This window comes from Daktulosphaira vitifoliae, unplaced genomic scaffold (assembly GCF_025091365.1).
Source record: "Daktulosphaira vitifoliae isolate Bord-2020 unplaced genomic scaffold, ASM2509136v1 Scaffold_5, whole genome shotgun sequence".
NCBI classification, from domain to species: domain Eukaryota; kingdom Metazoa; phylum Arthropoda; class Insecta; order Hemiptera; family Phylloxeridae; genus Daktulosphaira; species Daktulosphaira vitifoliae.
In genome coordinates, this window is record NW_026099576.1 from 19,802,732 (window position 1) to 19,828,910 (window position 26,179).

The 26,179-nt window shown below is 26.0% G+C and overlaps 4 protein-coding genes across 8 annotated transcripts in view; 3 read left to right on the forward strand and 1 right to left on the reverse strand.

Moving 5' to 3' along the window:
• LOC126907346 (trace amine-associated receptor 1) overlaps window positions 1-26,179 on the reverse strand; it is a 326,541-nt gene that overhangs the window by 102,946 nt on the left and 197,416 nt on the right. The window contains exon 1 of one of the 4 annotated variants that reach the window (XM_050688554.1): window positions 3,542-3,551. The exons of the other annotated variants lie outside the window; for them this stretch is intronic. The gene's annotated coding sequence lies outside the window, so the exon portion shown is untranslated. Of the gene's footprint in view, window positions 1-3,541; window positions 3,552-26,179 lie in introns of those variants that run through there. 4 annotated transcript variants of the gene reach the window in all.
• The window catches only part of LOC126907354 (odorant receptor 33b-like), a 91,440-nt gene that overhangs the window by 26,451 nt on the left and 38,810 nt on the right, over window positions 1-26,179 (forward strand). The window lies entirely within an intron of this gene.
• LOC126907350 (uncharacterized) lies at window positions 1,135-7,186 on the forward strand. Of its 2 annotated transcripts, XM_050688569.1 has the most exons (6): window positions 1,135-1,658; window positions 1,765-1,834; window positions 2,113-2,212; window positions 2,277-2,396; window positions 6,480-6,638; window positions 6,777-7,186. In XM_050688569.1, the coding sequence occupies exons 1-6, from the start codon at window positions 1,316-1,318 to the stop codon at window positions 6,834-6,836; spliced, it is 852 nt and encodes a 283-aa protein (XP_050544526.1). In that variant the 5' UTR covers window positions 1,135-1,315; the 3' UTR covers window positions 6,837-7,186. The 2 variants fall into 2 exon arrangements, 1 of the variants encoding a protein (XP_050544526.1); XR_007704488.1 differs by lacking the exons at window positions 2,113-2,212; window positions 2,277-2,396.
• Window positions 8,675-26,179, forward strand: part of LOC126907342 (prominin-1-A-like) — a 29,023-nt gene continuing 11,518 nt past the window's right edge. The window contains exons 1-3 of the mRNA XM_050688544.1: window positions 8,675-9,368; window positions 18,040-18,233; window positions 19,326-19,513. Of these exons, the coding sequence (XP_050544501.1) occupies window positions 8,799-9,368; window positions 18,040-18,233; window positions 19,326-19,513 (952 nt within the window). The 5' untranslated portion in view covers window positions 8,675-8,798. The remainder of the gene's footprint in view (window positions 9,369-18,039; window positions 18,234-19,325; window positions 19,514-26,179) is intronic.

Sequence of the window (26,179 nt, forward strand, 5' to 3'; positions counted from 1 at the left end):
TGATCCATACATTTTTCAAAAAGTTATAGCATAATAAAGTTAAAAATGTAAAATACAAAATCGAAAATTTTCACACAATAATAGCATTCGGTAGCCATTTTCACCGTGAAGATAAAATAAAGTCTGAAATTTTTTTTTTGCATAATAAAGAATATTACATTAGCTTTAATTTAAGATATATATAAAAGTGTCAGACCTTCCGGAACATTTTCAAAAGTTAAGTTGAAAAAGTTAATTTTTTTTGAAAAATTTGTCATTTTAAATCTCCCCCTGTGGGCAAGTAAAGAGTCACATATAAAATATACCAAATGAAAGGTAATGATATCATAAATCTATATAAAAAAAAATTATATTGATATGTTCATTTTTGAAAAAGTTATGGCACTTTTAAGTAAAAAAAATTGAAAAAATTTCGAAAATTAGCGATTTTTAAATTTGTAATTTTTTTGGAGGTTTCCCCCATTTACGGGGAACGAGGGCATTTTTTTCAATTTTTGAGGGTAATGTCTTCGACTAGATACAATTTGTGATCTTTTGACGTATCATTGAAAGAAATTGGTTCGGTGAGAGCTGAGAAAAAGTGGTAACAGACACAAAAAAAAAAAAAAAAAAAAAAAAAATAAACACATCTTAGTAAAACCAATACCTTCTCAGCTTCGCATCGAAGCTAAAAAATAGTTACCAATGATGGGAACAGTGAAAACCCTTTGTCTTTCTAATTGAGTAACCGATATAACACTGTGAATGAATAAGATGTTCCACATCTAATTCATATTTTGAAAACAGATTACATCCATGTTTATGTGTATAAGTCAAATAATAATTACTTAATTAATTCAGTAAAAAAAAAAGAACACTAAATAATAATAATTTTTATATTATTGTTTGAGATACAAATATATAGAGTCGAACAACAATATTCCGAAGTAAAATGCAAAACAAAATTCAAGAGAAATTTATTCTAAAAGATCAAATGTTAAAATATCAAAATCTACATTGTGAACTTAATCCATTCAATCTGGCTACAATTCACAATTTCAAGTTTTACCAGTTATTCTATGCTCTATTAATATTAATGGAATTTATTATAATCAACTGCTATGTGTTTATTGGTTTATACAATGTGAAAAACGATTATTTTTCAGTTATACAATTATTTATAAATGTAATATCAACTATTCAAATATATCTAAACAACTATAGACTTTCGAAAAAATATGATGATTTAAGAAAATTATTGGATGCCACAAGTAGCGATTTTTTATCTTCTAGTTATAAAGGAAAATATATATTTGAACAGAACGAATCTATATGTATGAAAATAATAAACTTGTACAGTTTTATATGTTATTCGGCGGTGTTACTTTGGATTTTTAATCCGTTATTTATAAGAGGATATCCTTTAAAAAAAAGAGACGGCAGTCTGGTAATTTATCGAAATAGCGTCCTAAATACATTACTCAGTTTCATACCAATTTCGATTTATGAGCGAATTTACCCAATTGTATATCTAATAGAAGCTATTGAAATATCACATATTACTTATGATATAGTTTTCTACTATACAATAGTTATACAATTTTGTTGGATGTTAACAGCTCAATTGAAAATAATTGCATTTAAATGTGAATCATGTGGATACGAAAATGAAGAAATAGGTACGCATAAATTTTTTTTTTATCAATAATTTTTGAACATAAAAGAAAAACATAATTTTTTTTAATGCTAGTAATGTTTTAAATGAATTATTTGTTTTCCAAATAGGGAATAGAAACGATCGAAATTACGTGATATATTTGAAACAATTACTTTCGGATTATACAAAATTACACGTGTAAGTTGATTAAACGTTTTTAAAAATATTATTACATTGTGACTAGATTATTAAAATGTTTAAACATTTATTGCTTATTTTATAAGTTGTTGAAATGATAAATTCATTTTTATCATAATGTAATGAATATTGTGCAATTTTTGATTCACAAATGAAATTAAATAATTATTCATTAACATGGTTTGGTTTTTCTTCTAAAGAATTTTAAAGTGTTATTTATAATATGATAGATAACCCGATTATTAATTTGATGTTATATTTTAAATTATTACTATTAGTTCAATTAGAAAATTTTATGAAATTATGAAATCAATGACGTTGTTTACGTATGGATACTATTTCAATCTTTATATTACTTTCACATATATGTGTATTTTGGTATGTATATTTTAAATTTAAGATTTATGTGATTTTCATAATTTGATGAGAAAATTATTTGCAGAATTACTTTAAAAATGACTATGTATTGTCAGTTACTTTTGCGAAATTATTATTAACAGCATCAGTGGTGTGTATCGATTTATTGATCATGTGCTATTTTTATGGTTATCTTGAAAATCAAGTAAATTAGATTTTGACAGTAGTTAGTGTATTTTAATTACATTTAGGCTTAATTTGATATAAATTATCCATTTATGACGTTTTAAAATATTTATAAAACATAATACTTATGAAAAATATAAAAGTATATTCTTCAAATAAAAGTACAGGAAGTATATAATAAACAAACATAGTTTAATTGTAATTTAATAATGTTTAACCAAATATTTTTCTCTATAAATACATTAAATGTTTTACTATAACTGTTTATTATGGATTATTGCTAAACGATTTTTTATGTTGTGCTATTTTCATAGTTGTCTTGAAAATCAATAAAAATAATTTATTATTATTTTTTTTTAATGATTTTACTATTGTAAAATTATCTACTTAATATAATTTTTGATTCAGTATAACGATAAAATTTAATTTTCAATAAATTTTATATAAATACCTAACTAATCATATAATTTAATGTTTAAAAAAATATTTTTTTTAAGTTCTTGTCAAAAATATATAAACGAAAAAAAAACGCCCTTCATTAAAGTATACATCAGTAAATAAGTGCAAAAAATTATAAAAACATTCAATATTTGTTCATTTTAACTATTGAATAATATTTTTGTTCTAAAAATTGTATTATATATTTATATTAAATGACTAGAGTTAGAAATTAATTATTATTGATTGAAAAATATAGAGTGATTCATTTATCATAAACCACTATATTTCTTCTAAAATAACAGTCATTTATCTTTTATTTCTTTTAATGGTAAAAGCTTAATTGAAGCTCCAATGCTGTTGCATCAATGACGATTGAAGTGACAAATTTTAAATAAAAAATAACCTTTGTACCTTAATTGACTTAAGAAAATCCATTTTCTCACTGAACAATACCTGGGGGTATGTCCACATTTGATATTTTTTAAACTTTTTTTAGTTAAAACTGCCATAATTTTTGAAAAATGGATGAATCATAACAATTATTTTTTTTAAATAACCAAAGTAAGTACCATAAATTAGGTAATTATATTTTTTAAAAATCTGATACCTTACCTGGCTAGAATGACTTAACATATGCATTATTGCATGATAAATGAACAGTTTCTTTTATTCCAAATTATTACGTTCATTAAATATAATTAAATTAAAACTTATGTTATATACGTAATATTAAAAAAAATTGTTCTGACTTATATTTTCTATTCAAATGACATTCGTATTTCAAAAACATTTCTGGATTTTTATTTTTAACTTTATATTGTTCAATAACATTTTTTTATATGTGCTTGATTCATATTCCTTTCATGCAATATACTTTTTTTTTTTAAATCTTGAATTATTTCCTTATTTCAAGGGATTAAAACATGGAACATACATATAAAAAGTTGCTCTACAAATTCGCATCTAAGCATTTTTCATAATTGTGATTAAATTGATAAACAAAAATACTATTCATTCAGTTATTATATTTGTATAATATAATAGAATATAGCTGTGTAAATGTATAAACTTAAATTTAAACTATCCCCAATTACAAATGCAATTGAGTTTGACAACTAATCAATAACTAAATATAAACACAATAAGATTATATAGTCCTGCCTGTACCAATCCAGTGACCTCACGAACAACCTGATGAAGCATCCAGCTTTGAATATTTAAAATCATATGACTACGAAATAAAACCGAATCCTAAACTTTTGGATGGCGGCCCGGAATTTGATAAGACCTCAAATTTTTATTTCAGTCTTGAGACGAGTGTTAATATTTACAAATCATTACACTAATCCACACCGTTTATATCTTTTGAAGTGGTGAATATGTATAAAATATTTCACGACTATCTACGATGGGCCGGAGAACAACACTAATTTAAAAATAAAACACGTGCATCGATCACGTACCGGCAACACCTCTTATTACTACATACAAAAACACAGTTTCACATTGACCATAATTAGTCAGCCGACAGACTGAAGAGCGACGGGAATACCTGACTTCCACTGATCATTGGCTAACACCACTTTTGTGTTTAACTGGCCGGAGATAAAACACTGACGTTAACATAAAAATTATCAATAAGAAAATGAATAGTCAATAACAACTAACAAGTTGGTCGGTAGTTATGAATATTTGTATACCCGTGTGAGAGGAGTAACGAGGTAAATCGATCAATCAAAAAATAAATAATATTAAACAAAATCAAAAAAAAAAATTTTCATTGTATACAGCATAATTTTCTTTATCAAAACAATTTTTTTTCTGTGAGTAATTGAGTAGGTTATGTTAAAAAAATCATTGTATATTATTATTTCAAGAGAATTTTAATGGTTAACAATAAATAAATAACTCTATATAATATTTTTCAGTGATGTCTCGTGGGGGTGCACATTAAATATAATACCACTAGTCATAGGTATAAAAAATTGTCAAATTAAATATAATAAAATAAAACACAATACACATATTATTATTTTAAAGGTCGCAGTAGAAAATAGAAATGAAAATAATAATAGCGATTATACTCTTATAGCAACCGATAACGACGATCGTACACGCAGTTAGTTCTAAAAATAAATTTCCCAATTTAGTAATATACTAATATTTTACTGTATGGACGACGCTGACGGTCGTCCAAACACTGCTTGTGTGTGCATACGTACTCGCATATAGTGAAAGTAACAACTTTAATGTTCGCAAACTACAAATGTATAATAACTATTTTACTATTTAAGAATTTTCATTTTTAATAAAATTTAGAATATAAAAATATACAATTAGTTTTCTTTTTCTAATTAATTTTAGTAGAGGATGCGATTGTTCTGTCGTCCAAGCCACGAGTCGTCACTGATATGTTTAATTAAAAGTAAATATGGACAATATCCATATTTAAAATGAACACGATCATATCTATTATGGATAAGATCATTATAATTTATGAATGTGGACCGGATTACAAAATATATTTTTGATGGGATGTGATATAAATAAAATATTAAAACGCCGTATTTGTATAATATTATGAACATAAAAATTATAATTTTTTATGGAAAAAAATTGTTATAGGTGTTCAGTAATTAAGGAAACGGATTTCTATTGTTCTCATTGTTTTTAACAATTGACCTGTTTCCTTACTTACTGAACATTCTGTATAATAAAATGTTAAAAAATTAGCAAATATTGGAAAAATAATTTTTCCATCGTTAAGTAATTATTTCTTATCGATTTTTAAATTTTTTAATTTTAATGAAAGAGCTCGACAATATTATTCTTGGAAAATTATTCGCGAAGATGAGAAAATTTTTTTAACACACTCTGATCGTATAAAAATTTTATTAAAAACGCTCATTACCGCCAGCGTTACTCAATTTAAAACTTGAAATTTTTATTAGAATTTCCCAGAGATATTTGAAAGGTACTCTAAAAATTTCGTTTAAATCTGTTGATTTTTGATCCAGTTATGAGGTTTTTTTTAAGTTTACGCGCATAGTTCTTAATAAAATATTATTTTGGTTCAAGCATGTCAATTTTTGTTTTTTAATTTTTATTAGTTAATGTAATTCTCACTAATAACACGGTATTCAAAGATTGTATTTAGTGATTATTAAGTTTTCTTTTGCTTACCTGTTGTTTTGAATTATAATTAGTAGGTTATTATAATGTATAATTTTGAATTCACTTAAGTATTTTGTAACCATATTATTATTTTGTTGGGACTCTTCGTTTGGTAAACTGTTTCCGAATTAATACTATTTTTGCAGAACAACTATCGTGTCCAACGTAGCCGGATACTCCTTCCGGATTAATTGGTCTACTTGTAGGGACAGTCTAACGTGCCGTATGTGCGTGAGGCACGCAGGTCACTAGGTCTCGGGTGGAACTTTAGCTAGACGAANTGGAAGGGTCTAACGTGCCGTATGTGCGTGAGGCACGCAGGTCACTAGGTCTCGGGTGGAACTTTAGCTAGACGAAGCCTAGTTTATAAATAAATTTAATTATTATTTTAGAATGACACGTGGACATTTATTACTTCCTTAATAACTATTCCCAATAAATTAAATTGACTTTTATTTTAACATTATATTTCCTACGATTATTATAGATAAATGATGTACAGTTTGCTATGTATAGTATTGACTGGACCGAGAAAAGTATAGAATTTAAAAAAAATCTCTTGTTGGCTATGAGTTTAAATAACGCGAACAGATTAAAAATGAATATTACTCCACAAAAATCATTGAATCTAGAAGTATTTGCCTCGGTAAGTTTATTTTTAGAAAAAATACTGAAATTGTCTTTTTATCATAACTTAATATAAATTACTCCTTAGAAAGTGTATGACTTGATTAATATAATAATAAATATATAATAACAATTAATTATTTGTAATTTATTTTAGGCGGTGCGTGTGTCATATTCAATAATTTCACTCTTGGTAAAAAAAACAATTTCAAAATAAGTTATTTGGAGAAAATAAAAATTTATTTGAACTTTTATTATATATTAAATTTACTTTGTGTTAAATTTTACTATTAATACATAAAGAACTTGATTATCAAGAGAGCTTTATTTTAATTTTAATGTTTCACAGTATTATTAAAAAATACATAAATATGAGTATTTTATGGAAGAATGCATAAAGTATTTTTATGTAATGATGGGTCGGTGCATCAACCAGTAAAGATCTTTAATATTTGCATAAAGACTCAGTGAAGCACAACTTAAATTTAGAAATCACCAAGTTTTAGCATTATATTATATTGTTTTGTATTGTGAACGTTTCTTGTACTTAAATAGTTATTTATTGTTACAATTGTATATATTTTATATAGCTAATGTCTAGTACCATATCTGCTTTTTTAATTATTTTATAATATGTGTACAGATTACTATCCAACGGTGAACTGGACATCACTTAAATAAAATATAACTTGGTGACAATACTAAACTACTCATTAAGTTTTCGATTTACAATTATTTTCATATAGTTATCACTTAAATAATAAAGATAACTACATATTGAATAACAAATATTAAAACATTACAAAATTATAACAACTAGAAGTAAATCTTTAATTAATTATAGTTTTTTATACTGTACTATTTTATACGGGCCAACCCTAAAATAAAGTAAAAATCGATAGAGATGTTTGAAGAGGTAAATTTTTTATTCTCTCCTTAAAAATATTTGATGAAACAATTTTTATAATTTTCTATGAGTGTGTAAGGGGGAGGATAAAAAGAGATAAGGGCTAAATCCGTTTCCCCCGATAAGCCCCTTAAGCACAACATGTCTGTGCATGCTTATGTAATTTGACGTAATCATTTTTCATCCTAAGTAAAGGTGGTTTCAAATAAAAACGTTATATACCTTGTTTCTATCTTCAATGGTTTATAGAATATTAACCGACAATGGTATTTGTTACTCTGAAATTGAATTTTCACGTATGCCCGTGTTTTATAATGTATTACTAACTTTCAACTATATTGATTCAGTTAGTTTTTTTTCTTAAAACTTGAACAATTAAAATTTATTTCATTTTTTAAATTAAAATTTTTATCAATTTATGTATTTTTTTAAAGTGTTAAAAACGTGAAGAAAATATTTTACTTAATTTATTAAATACTTAGATATTTATCGAACTGTTTAAATAGATGCTCTATTTTCATTATAGTTTGTATCAAATAATATAAGGCAATAACATTTATGTCTAAAAACTATTTTGATGTTAACATTTTAATGTCTGTAGTAAAATAGCATTGAAATTCAAGTCTCAGTTGATATAAAACATTGATTTTTTTGAAAATAGTAAGAAATTTATAAAATATATTATGCACATAGTTTGCTAGTCTAGTAACACATTTATCTGCTCACTTCCAAAATTCAATTTATTTTAACGTTTAAGCTTTAACGTTAAACAAAAATTTTTAATGTTTATTAAGTATACTTAAAAGTTATAATGCACACACAAGTTTTCATAACATGTGTTGTATTATAGTTATTTTTATCAATAAGAGCAATTCCAAATTTGAAATTCAAGTACACCCTATTAATGTTTGACTAGTGCCGCTGTAAAGACTACCAAGAAGGTAATAAAACAGTTACAGACACAATTACTGTTACCAAAACTTTGATAAATCGTTTGTTGGAAGACAATATTATTTATGTTCAAATATTAATACAGCAAATGCAGAGGATAGCCACTTATAAAGTATTACGTATTAAAGAGTCAAAAGGGTCGAAAACGGCAGAATGAGCATTGAGCCAGTGGTGCAGCGTTGGCAGTGGGTTTCTGTTACGCGGTCGGTTAATCCACGACAAGGGAAACCTTTTAAAAACCGAGTGAACCTGAGTAATTCGTAAGTACTAACATAACAGTTCCTATAGCTGGCCAGTCGTGTTTCCGGTCGCGTTCTTGCCATGGTCATGTTGTCGACAACATCATATGCGTCGCTGTGCGTTTTTGCAGCCGTCACACTCGTCTACGTTGGAAACGCCGCCGTGTTAGTCAACGTGACCTACTTATGGCACCTTTCGGATATCTCTCGTGTACCTACCCCACAGCCACAACAGCGGTTACCTCTTTCTAGGGATTCTAACGTTACAGAGGTCTCAAGTCGTGGAGTATTTAACAAGCAGACCAACGTACTATTTGCCGTTCGGAAACCTTTGATGGCACTAGCGTATACTGGCCACACAAATGTAAAGTCTAATACTGTCAACTCGGTTGTGCTTAACTCACTAGCATTACAAAGATTTCCTAGTGCTAAATACGGCGAGAATGTCAAACTCGACCAGCACACTATGGTGTTAGGTCATAGCGTCGACAACGAAGGAGTTTTTGGGATAAGCTTATTTTTCGGTGTTGGAGACGTTTGGCTTAGGTCCATAGGTGTTGCCGAATCTTTGATAATGTGGCACGCCATGCCTGCCGAACTCGTGTTGGACTTCATTAACAACTCGTACGATTGGAACACAATAGCAAAAAAAGTAAAACATCTTATGCCTACCTACCATACCTTTAGTATTTAATCATAACATATTTTTTATTCAATTATATTAATTTAATTGTGACTGTAATTTAATTGGAAGTATTGAACACGTGTGCGTTGTTTTTAGGTTTACACTAAATTAGATTTCTCGTAATAATTATATGTTAGATAGTAAACCAAACATGTTTTAACTTTTGATAAAAGGATTGCTCATAAATGTTCTCAATCCCCTCTGCTATGGTAATTCGTAATATTTGCATTTAACTTTGATATTGTTCTTAAAGATTAAACTCTGTACAAACATAACATAATAAATGACAGTTACAAGTGATGACAAACGTTCAATGACTTTAAATTGTTTCCAACAAGATGAAAAGTAATAAATTTTGCATCTACAAAATATAGCCGCAAGAATTCTACCCACTATTGTGGACGTACAGCTATTAGTTTAAGCTCTCCGTCGACACTATTTAAGATTTATCGATAATATTAGAAAAACGATCATTTGAAATCACTAGTGATCACTGATTTTATAAATTATGCGTGCGCGTTTAAAACAAATGTTCAATGGTGAGTTTTTAATGGTAAAGAATGAGTAAGTGTCGAAAGAAGTTGTGGCAACGGATAAAGTAAAATGCTGCGATACTGTTTTGTTATAAATGTAAAGTCAACATTTTTCATAGAAAGCTTTTAAATTGTAGCGAGTTTTTCTAACTAAACAAAAAAAAACTGATAAGCTTAATTTTTATAATAAAAATTGATCACTTGTGGCTAATTATTTAAAATGAAAATATATTAATAATATTAATTTAAAAAATATTAAACTCAAAAAAGTAAAAAAAAATTACTAAATACACAGATAAGTATTTCTGGAAAAATGTTACCATTTTCAATGCTAATTACATACTCCTCATTGATTTTTTTTTTTTTAAGAGTTGACGATTTATAGAGACTGAATTTTATATTTGAACAGCATCAAAATATTTTCATACGAAAGTGCCAGACGATTATAAGATTAATATCTTTATAAGCATTACGATTACAACTTAATCAAAGCTATAAAAATTATAAATTCAATTATAAGAATTTTTTTGTTTAAACGTTTGTTTTTTCTACAATAAATTCACTCAACTATTGGTTTACTATAGTATAACTCTACAATACAATGTTTAATATATTTTTTTTTCATCGCTTTAGTGATAAAAAAACTTTAATATTAATTTTTTTTAAATGAGAACCCTTATTTTTACCTTAATAATATAATATAAAAAAAATGTTATTCTTTTATTTTTTTATACGCGATCAACCGTTCGTCTATTTCAACGTATTATAATTGAATGTGTTTTAGACTAAATTAAAATTTTCATTCTACTGTTAGCTTCGATGCGAAGCTGAGAAGGTATTAATTTTACCATGATGTGTTTATTTTTTTTTTTGTGTCTGTCACTACTTTTTCTCAGCTCTCACTGGACCGATTTCTTTTAACAATACGTCAAAAGATCACAAATTGTATCTAGTTGAAGACATTACCCTTAAAAATTTAAAAATTTTCCCTCGTTCCCCGCAAATGGGGGAAATATCCAAAAAAATTACAAATTTAAAAATCGACAAATTTTGTCATTTTTTTCACTTTTTTTTCTTAAAACTTCCATAACTTTTTCAAAAATCAACAAATCAACATAATTTTTTTTTAAACTAAAACCTTAGATATTTTCCTTTCATTTGATATAATTTTTTTGAAAATTTAACACTTAACCTGCTCATGGGGGGGGATTTAAAATTGCAACTTTTTTACAAAAACTAACTTTTTCAACTTAATTTTTGAAAATGTTCCGGAAATACTGCGTCCTTTAAACATATATCAAATTAAAGCTTATTTTATGTACTATAAAATGAAAAAAAAAAATTTGTCCCGACACTTTATCTTCTGCATGTAAACGGTTGCCGTAGTTAAAAAAACACTATTTTTGTGTTAAAATTTTCGATTTTCAATTTTTAATTTTCAACTTAAAAATGCTATAACTTTTCGAAAAATGCATGTATCAGCACAATTTTTTTTTTTCTAAATACATTATAAGTACATCTTCCATTTGACATACTTTTTATTAAAATTAGACAATTTCCCCTTATATAGGGGGGGTTCAAACTTTGAAACATTGTATAAAAAATAGAACTTTTTCAACTGAACTTTTGAAAATGTTCCGGAAATACTGCGTCCTTTAAACATATATCAAATTAAAGCTTTTTTTATGTACTATAAAATGAAAAAAAAAAATTTGTCCCGACACCTTATCTTCTATGTGCAAATGGCTGTCGAAATTATAAAAAAAATGTAATGTTTACGATAAAAATCACCTTCTATCGGAATGTTTTTTGTACTTAAAACTGCCATAACTTTTTCAAATATTAACTAATCAAAATAATATTTCTTTATATTGAAACCTTAGGTAATTTTCTTTCATTTTATATCATTTTTTTTTGAAAATCTAACACTTATTCTGCTCACAGGGGGGATTTAAAATAGCAACTTTTTTACAAAAACTAACTTTTTCAACTTAATTTTTGAAAATGTTCCGGAAATACTGCGTCCTTTAAACATATATCAAATTAAAGCTTATTTTATGTACTATAAAATGAAAAAAAAAAATTTGTCCCCACACTTTAACTTCTGCATGTAAACGGTTGCCGTAGTTAAAAAAACACTATTTTTGTGTTAAAATTTTCGATTTTCAATTTTTAATTTTCAACTTAAAAATGCTANCTCAAATTTCATAGATAAAGGTTCTTCAACTCATACTAAAGCTAAAAGTCGATATATTTTCCATTTATTATTTGTATTTCGATGATCGATTTGAACAATCAACATTTATTAGTAATGGTGTAAAATATCAATAATAGTTAATTATTTATTTTATACAATAAGAAAAGTGTTATAACACAATGTTTTAGCTTCGATGCGAAGCTGAGAAGGTATTGGTTTTACTAAGATGTGTTTATTTTTTATTTTTTTTTTATCTGTTACCACTTTTCTCAGCTCTCACCCAACCTATTTCTTTCAATGATACGTCAAAAGATCACAAATCGTATCTAGTTGAAGACATTACCCTCAAAAATTGAAAAAATTCCCTCGTTCCCCGTAAATGGGGGAAACCTTCAAAAAAAATTACAAATTTAAAAATCGCTAATTTTCGAAATTTTTTCATTTTTTTTTACTTAAAATTGCCATAACTCTTTTAAAAATAACCAAATCAATACAATTTCTTTTTATGTAGATGCCTGATGTCTTTACCTATCATTAGGCATATATTTTTTATAAATCTGACCTTATACCTGCCTTCACAGGGGGGATTTAAAATATAAACTTTTTTACAAAAACTAACTTTTTCAACTTAATTTTTGAAAATGTTCCGGAAATACTGCGTCCTTTAAACATATATCAAATTAAAGCTTNAATAGAAGTATACAAAATAGTAGAATACTATTTGATGTCAATTAATAGATGCACATTATTATATTCCACACAAGTTTATCTTATATTGTTAAACGACCAGTGTGGACAAATTATCTTGATAACTAAAATAATAATTTATGGTTCAATGGATCAGATTATTATTGCCTCCAGTATTACAAAACAAAATTAGTGATAAAATTCTATTCTGAATCCAAATCTTTAAACAATTTAAAAAAAAAACAATTTGTTGATCGCGTAGAAATAAATAAAAGAACTACATTTTTTTGTAAAAATTTTTTTATTTCGTGTTATTAAGGTAAAAATAAGAGTTATCATTTAAAAAAATTAATGTTATTTTTTTTTATCCCTGAGAAATGAAAATAAATTATTTAACTAAAAAGTATTGTAGAGTTTTTCGAATCAAACAATATTTTCCTTAAGAAAAATTTAAAATGTTCAATAGTTTCCCAAAAAATGAGTGTCATCCTTAATTAATCACTTTGTACATATTGTCGTGATTGAAGAGTTCGGTTGTAAAACATCTAAAAGCGCATTCTCTCGGTCATATCGTTGTTTCGTTTGCCCGTATGTCTTCCTCTTAATAAAATAGTTGACACTTTTATAGCTATAAGGGATGTTGCTAAAAATTAATCAGAAACTGATAATTAAGGAAATATAATATCTTTCTTAGATACATATTATTAAGGAACTACCATTTATAATTTTAAAAAAATTATTATTTTTGTAGCTTCAATTAAATTAAAATCATGATAAACAGCAATTAATAAGTGATAACTCAATAAATAAATATAGTTAAAAAAAACTAAAAAACACGCTTTTAAAGCACATCGAACTAAAAAGTTAAAAATAATTTTTAAAATTAACTTAAAACAATAATGAACGAAAAATACTAGTATTATTGTGAAAAAAANAGTTGGGACAATATAAATGATACCTGACAGTGTATATTTAACTATCATATATGCGTTTCAGGACGCATACAGAGAAAATAATATTATTCTGATTAGGTAGTAGTAATATAGTTTATTTGAAAAATATAACATATCTCATGTAAAACGAATATTATACAATATTAATTATCTTAATATAGTGATTCTCAAGTTCCTTCATTTTAGTTTGATATTAATTATTTTACGTATTTATAAAATAATATTTTATGTATAAAGTACTGGGATAGTAACATATACGTATGTGTGCATAGATAAATACTTAGAAATAAAAATATATATATCTAGTAAATATATTTTTTAATTATATTCAATCATACAATGACGTAGGTGTTAAAAAAGATGAATCATTATGTAAGCAAATGAATGTATATTTTTAAAAATTACAAAAATATATTCAAGGATATTTCGTCACTGTTTGCTCCATTTCTATTTCTGATATTTTTTATTAAAATTATTATTTTTACATGTTTGACGTTATTTTCTGTCAGAATCAATATTAAATTATGAATAATATAGTTAAAAAAATGTATAATTCAGTTTATTTAGGTATTCAAAAACAATATTCAAACAAAATTTCAACAAATAACTCTTACACAGCAAATAATAATAAAAAAATGTTGACCAATAAGAGTCTTTAAAGAATAATAATTTAATACATGTGACATCCTTGATATATAACAAGTCTTCTCCAATATTGACACCTTGATGATATTTAAATATTCTACTAAACTAGATTTATGTGATCAACATAAATGCTCTTATTATTTATTGAATTATGATAATTGTTGCGCCAGGACACTTCTAAATTAATGATTGGCATCAATAGCTTATGTAAGGATCATGTGGACCAATAATAATACTTAACCTAAAATAAACTATATAACCTTTAAATGTTTAATGTATATATTTTAATGCAATTGTAGCTTTATGGGCTAAGGGATACAATGAAAATACTCTCTCTGGTGTTTGGGTACTACTTGATGTTATAGCCTGATACGATCACATTTGCATATCCATATCTCTGTCTCCCATAACGTCATTGTACTGTTTAATAGACATATATATATATAATTAACACAGTGACATACAACAATACTAACAGAAGGGCGGACTGTACACATAAACACTTTTGCAATTCACGACCAATGTGCCATAATAATATATCCCTATCGACAGTTGACCTTTTATCATCATCGCTATCACTACTGATAATTAACTTAACTTTCTACCACGTATACAGAGTGTTCAGTAAGTCAGATCTTTGTTGGATTATATTATCTCTAGGTGTCCAGCAGGTTGTATTATCTATTTAATATTTCGATCACTTAATAAATATTTATTTATATCGTTGTTAACCTAAAGTGTTATATATATATTGTAATGCGACCCTTGGTAGTATCTCTAAGGGAATATAAATTAAATAGGAAACCTCAGTACCTATGGTAGATATAGCCTAGCCAACTATACCCCGTTGGTCCCTTAGAATACTGTGGACGGGCATTTAGGCTCAACCCCTAAATAGCGACGTAACAATTGGTGGAGGCGCCGAACTCTCTGTTTATTTTAAACTTTTAGTGAGGGATCCCCCCTAAGTGTACTACAATTTTTATATACCGCTTTTCACGGTTAATTTATAAATTAAATATTTTTTATTTATTATTGGCTCACTTTATTATAATAGTAACAATTGTATGGTTAGGTATAACTATAATTTAAGTCTTTGAGTTACATAATCTTTTATATACGTTTATATTCCTCTCAATAATTATTATTTAAAGCGCACCTTCAATAATCAAACTTATAGAATTACCGATAGAGTTTGGAATTTAATAGCTAATAGATAAGTACAATGGGAATATTAATAGGAATAATAGCAGGAATTTCAACAATAATAATAGGAATCTTAATAATAACAGTAGAAATTTCGATAATAATTATAATAATTTTGGTAACAGCAATGGCAATAATTTTAACAATATCACTAGATATAATAATAAATATCAAAATTACAATAATTCAAATCGAAATACAGACGGTCATTTTTACAATTCTAATAATAATAATAATAATGGTAACTACAAAAACAATCGCAATTTTAATTATAATAATAACAGATTTTCTAATAATACAGGTCAAAATTATAACAACAATAATGGTGGGCAAAATCAGGGCCCAGGAGGTCCGTCTACTAATAAGTGGGCCTCTAATCAGCGGCGCCCGCAGTAAACTCAAAAAAACAAATAAGTCAAAATTCGATGATTAGGGCGAATTTTGACACTTCTTCGCGAGCTAGCCAAAAAGTTCAATCACTAGCCCCCATTACGAAAGCAGCATTAGCGCAAAATAATTTCAATATCACAGGTGTCACTAATTGTTCTAACATTTTTTCAAATTGCGCATCGGTCCCTCAAATTATAATAATTGGGAAATTAAATTGTATTGAGTCAAAGTTTTTTATTGATACGGGGGCATCGAATATCATAATAAGTAGCGCTACACTTCCCATGAATCATGATATTATTCCAGCCCAGAACGCGACCCTTACTACAGCAAATGAGTCCCCTTTAGATTTATTAGGTACAACTTCAATTGAGGTAAATTTCTGTGAGCATAGTTTTATTATTGAATGCGCGGTCGTTAAAAACTTATTGTCTTTTAATTAATAGTTTTCTACACAAATATAAGGCTAATATTGATATGTACGATTCGAAAATTATTTTATTTGACGGACTACACAGGGTGACCGTACTCTTAGAAAAATTCAATTCTAGCAATGTCGTAAATCAAATTCTTTCACACGAAGATTCAACCAATGTTTCCATTGAGTCCACAGCGGCGCGTATGTAGGTTTCGAAAAATATCCCACAAGACGGCTTTTGCGGCGTAAATACATTAGTAGAGGTGTTGAAAAATAAAAATATTAATGTTAATTTTCATGATATTCAAATATTACTAGGCGTAGATTCTGCAAGTCAGTCTGTCTGGCTTGAGGCAGAAGATCTAGCAGCCGTCGCGTCATATTACAATAAATATAGTTTAAAAAAACTAAAAAACACGCTTTTAAAGCACATCGAACTAAAAAGTTAAAAATAATTTTTAGTTCGATGTGCTTTAAAAGCGTGTTTTTTAGTTTTTTTAAACTATATTTATTTTTCACTTTTTAGTTTCATGTCATGATAGTAGTTAATATCAATATCATGGTTGTAACGGGAAATAAGGGTTCGATTCCGGAGAGGGAGTCTAAGAAACGGCTACACATCTAAGGAAAGCAGCAGGCGCGTAACGTGGAGGTAGTGACGAAAAATAACAATACGAGAATCATCCTCCGTAATCGGAATGAATACACTACATATCTCTTAATGAGAATAAAGTGTATTAATATATAAGTTTTAATAGTAATTAGAATATATATATATTTAAAGGGACTTAAGTACGTAAACGTATCATGCATGAGGTATAGCCGTGTTTATGTGGGCGGGCATGGCGGAGGGAACATTATACACGAGGCATATACGGCGACAGAGGGGTCGGCTGTAGGAATATATAAATGAATATTAACATATACGTATAAATATTAATATATATATATATTAATATTAGCGGTGGCGGTAGGAATATATAATCTTCGCATAATATCGCGTCACTTTTGCTGGCGTCGAAGTCGCGATGTCCGGCGTGATCCTCGGGCGTCAATAGGTTAGCAGTGTAGATGACGACGGTGCGCGAGTGCGGATCAGTTTGTTGACGATGTTATTTTGACAATGGGAAGAAGACTACGGTATAGCGGCGGGACGACGTCGGCCGTGCGGCACTTGCTGGACTTTGCACCGCGGCGTAAAACGACGCGGGGCTGTGTCAATTACAATAAAAATTTGTTATATATTTATATAATTGATGATAAGCGCGCGTCTACGGGTTGGAAAATATTGTTCTCTACTAGTGGTGAGCGGGGTGGGGCGAATGCGTTACAACAGTATAGTCTCAAGGTCATACACGACGGGATACGCGACATAATAACACGTGTCGCGTGGAGTTACAAAACATACAAGTGAAACTAATATAAGCGTGTTAATAATAAAAATAAAAAACGAAATTTTTTTTTTTTGATATATTTATTTCAGAAGTATTTGAATGGATTATGATCACTCTGTATCTGTTAAACTAGACATTCTCTATTAATAATTTTTAGATTTTAGTTGATACCGTATCAAATATCGTTTAATTATTAACATCTTATCAATTTTCAGGTTTTACCATATGAATGGCCATTGTTATTAGTGTGTATTTTGATGATGTTCAGTGGTTTATTTATTACTCGTTACGGGATGTATTGGCAAAGACGATATAAGGAAGCAAAATGGTTAGGCGACACCGGCTGGGAGACGGGTTGCAAGAAAGGAGTAATTGTTGTAGCAGTACAAGTTTTACTGCTATTGCTTGGGTAAATATAGAAGTTAACACCCTAATAATGATTGTATAATGATGACGAATAATAAATTAATGGTTTTGAAAAATTAGGAACTGATAAAATAAAACCTATATAAACATTTACAATTAAAACTATTAAAAATAGTCTTAATATTAGCTATAAGTGACCAATTTTTATAATATCTATATAAACATTTGAAAAAAAAATTATTTATTTTAAGCTTGAAATAATATTGGGATATTTTTATATAATAGTTTGAGAAACTAACTATTAAGAAAGAAAGTGATCAAACGCCACAAGGCTCATGAACTTAAAGGGCCCTTCAAGAGATACTACTACGACACCCATAAAGGTCTTAATCCGGCCTTGTCAACTGACGATAGTATAACTTTTAAATAATTATTTACTAATAAAATTTAAATAATCATTAAATGAATTCATATACATATAAAAGATTTAATACTATAATTGGCTACATATTATTTATATCCTTAAAAAGTAAAGTAATTTAATTTTCATCATAAGCACAATTTGAACACGATATTTGGGGATCTAACTTAACTTATCTCTTCCTCAGAATTTTCATTTTCAATTTTATTGAAGACGGCTGTGACCAAGCACCTTCAAGACCACCCAAATCATAACTACGATTCTCACAGAGATGTGTATACGTACGGATAATTATAATAATTAATAAACATTTTTTTTAATATTAATTTTTGTAACAAAATATAACTTCAAATTACAAAAAATATCATAATTTTTCAACTTTATTATTAAAAGATAACTTAGCCATCTATGTACTGGGATAATGAAAATTTAACATTTTTCACTCATTGAGTTCATTTTCATGTTACACAACTGTATCTTATCGGTAAAAAGAGTAAATACAACAACCATTAAGTTTAGGTAGTTTAGACATGTAGTTATACAAGACTTTACACTTAAGAGTTTACAGACGAAAGTATTGGTCAATAAATTGTCCAACAATTGTAAGTTATAATAACAATAATCATTATACGTAGTAGTCAACATTGAAGAAAATATGAGAATAAAAATCGATATTGTTATTCAATTTTCTAATAAAAATTTTAAAATTTACAGTGCTGGGGCTTGTGGACTTATTGTGACCAATGAATCTATGACATATGCTGTGTTTAGCGTCAGTGATCTTTTGGAGTTTGGCGTGGGCGACTTGGTTGATATGTTTTCAGTCACACAAAAGCAAATACGTACAATATCCATTGGCTCTATGGACTCAACAACTGATGCCGTTTTTACAAAACTGGATGGTATGTAAAATATTTCACATGACTTTCTATTAATATTTTTGTAATATTAAGATTTTTTATTAAATTCATTTTTCTCTAATAATTCATCATTTTCTTTTTTGAATTTAAATGAGATATATTAGACAGAAAACAAAAGAATCAGCTCTATTATTTTAGTCGTGAAATTATTTTTAACGTTTATGATACTTTTTACATTATATTTGATGCAATAAATATACATAATATTATACTCGAACTTTTAGTATAAAATCACTGAATATATTAACTATATGAACCCATGTGGGAAATGAAAATTCAAATACTGTTTTATACCATTAAAATATATTATATTGGTTTATTGAGGTCTCGAGTAATAAATTACTATCGACTACCATGTTTATGTAAATAGCAATTTCAAATATCGACCGACTTCTCAAATTAATACACAAAATTATACTTATAATTACTATAAATGTTTGCTTAAACATACAAAATATAAATCCATAAAAAATTTTTGAGATAATAAGTTTAATTTTAGCTAATTGAGTTACACGTTTTAATTTTCGGTGGATGAAATTAGAATATAAGAAGTATTTATTATTCAATAGTCAGATTGGCTAACACTGTTAATCCATTATGATTACACAGGACATTAAATAACAACAAATATATTATTGTTTTATATAAATTCTATATGGAAAAAAAAAGCTGAATTATCGAGTAAAAACTATTTTTAGGTTTAACTAACAATTATAAAACTTAGACAATAAATGAATAATTTTATAAGGATTTAGACGTTTTAGGAGTACATAAAAGGTGGCTCAAGAAGCTCGCGCTTATCCCTCCTCACAAATTAGGTGATAATTAAAATTAATGATGAACTTCTATTGATCATTATTATTATGAAAGCATATTTTTTTATGTTAAAAAATCCATAAGATTGTGGATATACTTAGACCTAGATTTAGTAAGAAAGGAATAGATTTTTATTATTCCAATTGATTGTAACAATCAACCTATTCCTTGAACTATCTGTTTAGGACATATTAGTTGTCTTAATTTTTGATTTACTTGTATATTATAAGGTTCATTAAAAACAGGTCAAATAATCGACTGTAAGTTATTCGAATATTTAATTACTCAGTAAGTTGAAGTATAAATTAAATATCAAAGCGTATTCAGCAAATTGTCTATAAAACTTAATTATTATTATATAAGTAATAAATACAGTTGATATTTGTAAAATTTAAGTACACCATAGTTTTATCGTTAAAAAATTTATAAGGTTGTATAAAATCATTACACATATACATTAAAATATAACAATATTGAAAAAGTATTAAAAAAAAAACAATGTTTGTTGTAAATTGTTGAGATATTCACGTATTTTTTGTATTAGCAGCAATTTATTTACTTCATATTAAATCAAAATGAAAAATTTAATATTTTTTAAATCCTTATAAGATTATCCATTTGTTTATTAAAGTTTCATAATTGTGAGCTAACCAAAGAAAATTTCTTTTTTTTTTTTTAATGAAACTCAAGCTAACTTTGAAGATCCTAAAAAACGGTTTAATTGAAGAAATAGACCCAAATTTTGCACTACTCTTATTAAACATTGTAAAATTATTAAGGAAAATTTAAAAAAAAATGTTTTATTCATTTATGAATTTTGTGCTATATAATTACTAATTAGTAATTACACTAAAAGCTAGATGTGATAGGAAAAATTTGAAGCTAGTTTCAGGACCAGCGTCGAATTTCCATATAGAATTTATATACAAATTGTAAACAAGTAGTTCTATGTTTTAGTGTACACTTTCATTAATAATTGGAGTTATTTTATTTTTATAAAAAAAAAAGTTGCTACAACTTATATTAAATAAAAAAGTATAAAATTACTATATTAATTGATTATAGCTTGAATTTTTTTTTTTTTTAGAATTTTTTGCAGCTTTATAGTTGATTATTTTTAATATTTTAAATATATTTTTAATTTTATAATGATGAAATAATGAAATCGGTATATAATTATTTAGTTTTAAATTATAGAACTAAATTATCTCAAAATGCATTGTGACACTTAAATCACTCACAATACATGAAATATCAAATTACCTTTATTGTGGAATATTTAAACATATTAATATATTAAGGTGTTAATATATTAACACAATTGATTAAATCTTATTTTACTGTGTTATAAAAAGCATCTAACCAAAATATTTCTTAAAGATAACACAATAGCCTAGAACGAAGCTTTAATATTTAATTTTAAAACCTAGAGTCACTATATAGAGTCTAAGTGATTTTTACTCTTTGTTTGTAATTTCTTTTTATATTTAATTCCATTTATAACAATTGATATTAATCATACTATGTTTAAACGACAGCGTTTAAGATATAATATAGTTCAAATTGATCGAGCTATTTTTGATTAATTCATTTAAATGAATTATTAATTAATAAAAAAAGGTGTTATTTTACAACCTATAAATTCATAATTGAAAATTTATTCGTAAATATTATTAAAAATTTTTGATAAATATAATTGTGTAAAAACTTATTATATTGTTTTTTTAAATTATATTATGTTACATTTCATTTAAATTCACTTTAACTTAGTGTTTACCTCTGGCTATTCTTATATTTTTAAATAAAATAAAATAAGAATTTGACTTATACTTTTTTTCGTAAGATTACTCGAATACTGTATACTATAACTGACAAAAACCTACAAGTTTAAAATAAAATGAAATGAATTTATCATTTTATTATTTATAAAAATGAATTTATTATTTTTTCGTTAAATGTAACTTGGAAGTTGAAATATACAATAATAGTTTACCGAGTTAAATTGACAACGAAAAAAGAAACAAGTTATTTGATAATCAAACTAAAAATTCATTAGAAACAAACATATGTTTGAAAACTCTGTTGTGTTTATCAAAAAGATTAAATTTACTTTTACATAGTTTTTATTATACGGATTTTAATGATAGTAGAGGTAAAATGTAATAAATCACATGTTTAAATCATTCAACTTGTATTTTTTATTTTTGTTAACTTATAAGTTGTAAGTTAAAAAAAATTAGCAAATATCGGTTATATTAATTAATGAGAAGTTATAACTGATTTAACTTAACCGATATCAGTCTTAATACAAAATATCGCTTAATTTATTCGAGCAATTTCAAATGCATTAGCTTGAATTATATTGCATTACATTTTGACAATTTTAAATAGGAATAAATTATTTTGAAAAATTCAGTTCTTATAATAATAATAATCTTTATTTACGGAATAAAAGTTCCAATTAAACTGAATAAATAATATATCTAAACAATAAAAAACAAAATAATAATAACAATATTTAAACATCTTAAAAACTATAAAAAAATAATAATAAAACATTTAAAATTTTTAACAACGAAAACTGTTTTTAAAAATAAAATAAAACCACGAAAATATTATGAGTCGTTTTTACAATTTTTAGATTTAAACGCTTCTAAACTACAATATTGGGATTTAGTAATGGATAATTTAAGATTAAATGTAAATTAAATATAATTACACTTATATATATTTATAAACATTCCATTTAAAATATACCAAGAGGTAAAACAATTAATATCATTTTGCAATAATACAGTATCAGATGGGGTTTTAATAGATTTAAAAATATTTGCATTATCAGCGAATAAAAGTATTTAGTGTTTCAAAACTAATGTAATATCATTAATAAAAAGTAAAAAAAAACAGAGGGGAAATATTAGTTAGGAGTTTAGTTATTTGAAATATACCTAATAAAAATGAACGAATTCCTGATACCAAGGGTTTTCTAAAACCATATAATTCTAATTTAAAAATAAGTAAACCATGGTCAACATGATCAAAACCTTTTTTAAAATCTTCAAAAATTACTTCTGTACAATAGGCACAAGAAAAAGATTTTAGTATATATTCTTTAAATAATATTAGGGATAGTATATCTACCAACATGAAATCTAATGTGCTCATTAACTTACAATTTATTATGAAAATGGCATAATTTTTGACCGACAAGCTTAGAAAAAGTTTTAGGAATAATAGATATTATGGATGTTGGTTGGTATACTATAGTTACTAAAATTACATTTACTACCTGTTTTATAAATAGGAGTTTTAATAGTGTTAAAATTTTGGGAAAACAAATTGTGTTTATAGATAAATTAAATAGAAAAATGATTGAAAAACATAAAACACAGCCGCATTATTTTGAAAAATAAGCAGACAAATCATTTGAGCCAGAAGTGATTTAAAAATTTTAAGACCATAGTTCATTCAATATATCTAAAGCACTAAATTCATGTTTAGAAATAGAATCTATAAAATTATAAAAGGTAGGAATATTAACTAAATTATAAATTATGACAGCTATGTACAAGAGAAAAATACATTTTAAAGAAATAATGTCAACAACATTTTTAGGATATAAATCATTATAAAATATACAATTTGGTGTTTTTGAGAATTTTTTTTCATCATTGAAAAACTTCTAAAAATATTTAGGATAATATATAATATAGAATTTTGATCGTTTTTTATGTAATGTGTATAATTTGAATTTCTTAATATTTAATATACACAACGAAGCTGTATTAATTCAGTATAGTAATCATTGGAATTTAGTTTACAATATAAATAGTGATGTTCTTTCTTACATTTTAATAATGAAGTTAGTTTTTTATTAAATTAAATGGAGTAAGAGTTATAAATTTTTATTTTAACTGGAGTAAAAGCTTCTAAAGCTTTAAAAAATGATCTAAAAATATACTATATTTATAATATATCGATATGCGCAACGAATAAGACAGTAACACAAAATATTCAACTTAGAGATTATGGAGTATTTAGATTTAGATCCTAATTTTCTCATTGTAACTTTCATCAAAATATCGATAATTTGATATGAATTGAAATTAAAATACATAGAATATTGATAAACATATAACGTATAATAAAACAATAAATTTATTTTTTGAACTTTTGAAAAGTAAAAAAAAGTAAGTTACTGCCTTATTCATTGCACGTATTGATAACGTATTAGTATAATTATTCATGTCGTTATTATAGAAATCATTTTCTCAATTTAATGTACTCAAATAATATTGTTAAGATGAAAAACCACATGCATTCCAATTATTAAAATATTCTTTATTATTAAATTTAATATTAATCTCAATTGCAGGATGATAATTATTAACTTTTACAATGGGATAACTGATTTCTTGATTAAAAAAAAAGACTATCAGCATTACATAACACATAATCAAGTATAACATTAATAATTTACACTAAAGTAAAATAAAATAATTTATCAGTAAAATAATCCACTGCTTGTGAGAAGTTAGCAGATGATAAATTGAAGTTCTCAAAAAGTAGAAAGTTTACACCAGGATATTTTTTAATAAGCTCGTCAATAATACTAAAATTTGATTCATAAACTTCTTTATTTAATCTACGTGGGATATACATTGAACCAATTGTAATAACATTGTGGTTAATATTAAAACGTACAAATAGTAATTCAATGTCAATATTACGTACAGATATGAAATTAGCTATACATACATATTTTTCTGCTATTTAAACACCATCACCTTTTTTTAGTCAGCTAGTTTTATGACATTTATCAAATTTATACACATTGTAGTTATAAAAGCCTAATTCCTATGAATTATTAATCACGTTTCAGTAAAAGAAAAAATATCATAAATAGAAGCGGAAATTTGTAAATTTAATTTGGATAATTTAATACTTATGCTATGTATATGTTGTTAATTAAAATTAAAAAAATATTTAGTAATTATTTTTTTTTATTTTTAACAGTACATGGATTGTCTCTAATATATTTAACATTTATATCAGCTTTACCTTTTACTCGTTTTAAATTTAGTTCTGTTCGCCAACTATAAATTCTCTTTGCTTAATTGTCCGATCAAATATAAAAAGAATATCTTGAAATGCGGAGTTTGCTGATAACTTCTTTTGAGAGCACAAAACTAAGCCAAAATTTTATTTGCTAACAAATGTTTTTTTTAATAAGACGAGGTCTAGAGGATTGTTCAACTTCAGATAACCCTAATCGATAAAATTTAATAAACAACAGTATCTTTATTTTTCTATGGTAGTTTGAATAAAATAAAAATATTTTGCCTAGATAGTCGATCAATTATTTCCTTAACGATATTGTTTTTAGAAAAATTACTTTTACATTCTATTAAAGACGCTACTTTACATTCTAGTCTTAATACTTTATCATTTAAAATTCTATTTTCTACCAAAACTTTGGTTACCGTATTAAAAAGTATGTTAAAGTCATTAATCAATAAAGTTTGTTTCTCATTTTGACCGATTAATGAAGAAATCATTTTTTATTAATTTAATTTAAGTTCGTTTAAAGTTTTTAATATTTATTCAAGTTGATGTTCCATAATAATCGGAAACACTAAGATAATTTAGTAGTAAAAAAATCCAGCACAGTGGGGTGGCGGTACAGTGGGGTCGTGGCATAGTTGGGTCCAGTATAGGTGATATCTGACAGTGATTAAAATCATTATCATAAAAAACGCTTCGATGCAAATCTGTAGATAGTGTTTAATTTATAAAAAAAAAATTTGTTAAAATAGCATATTTTTGAATACG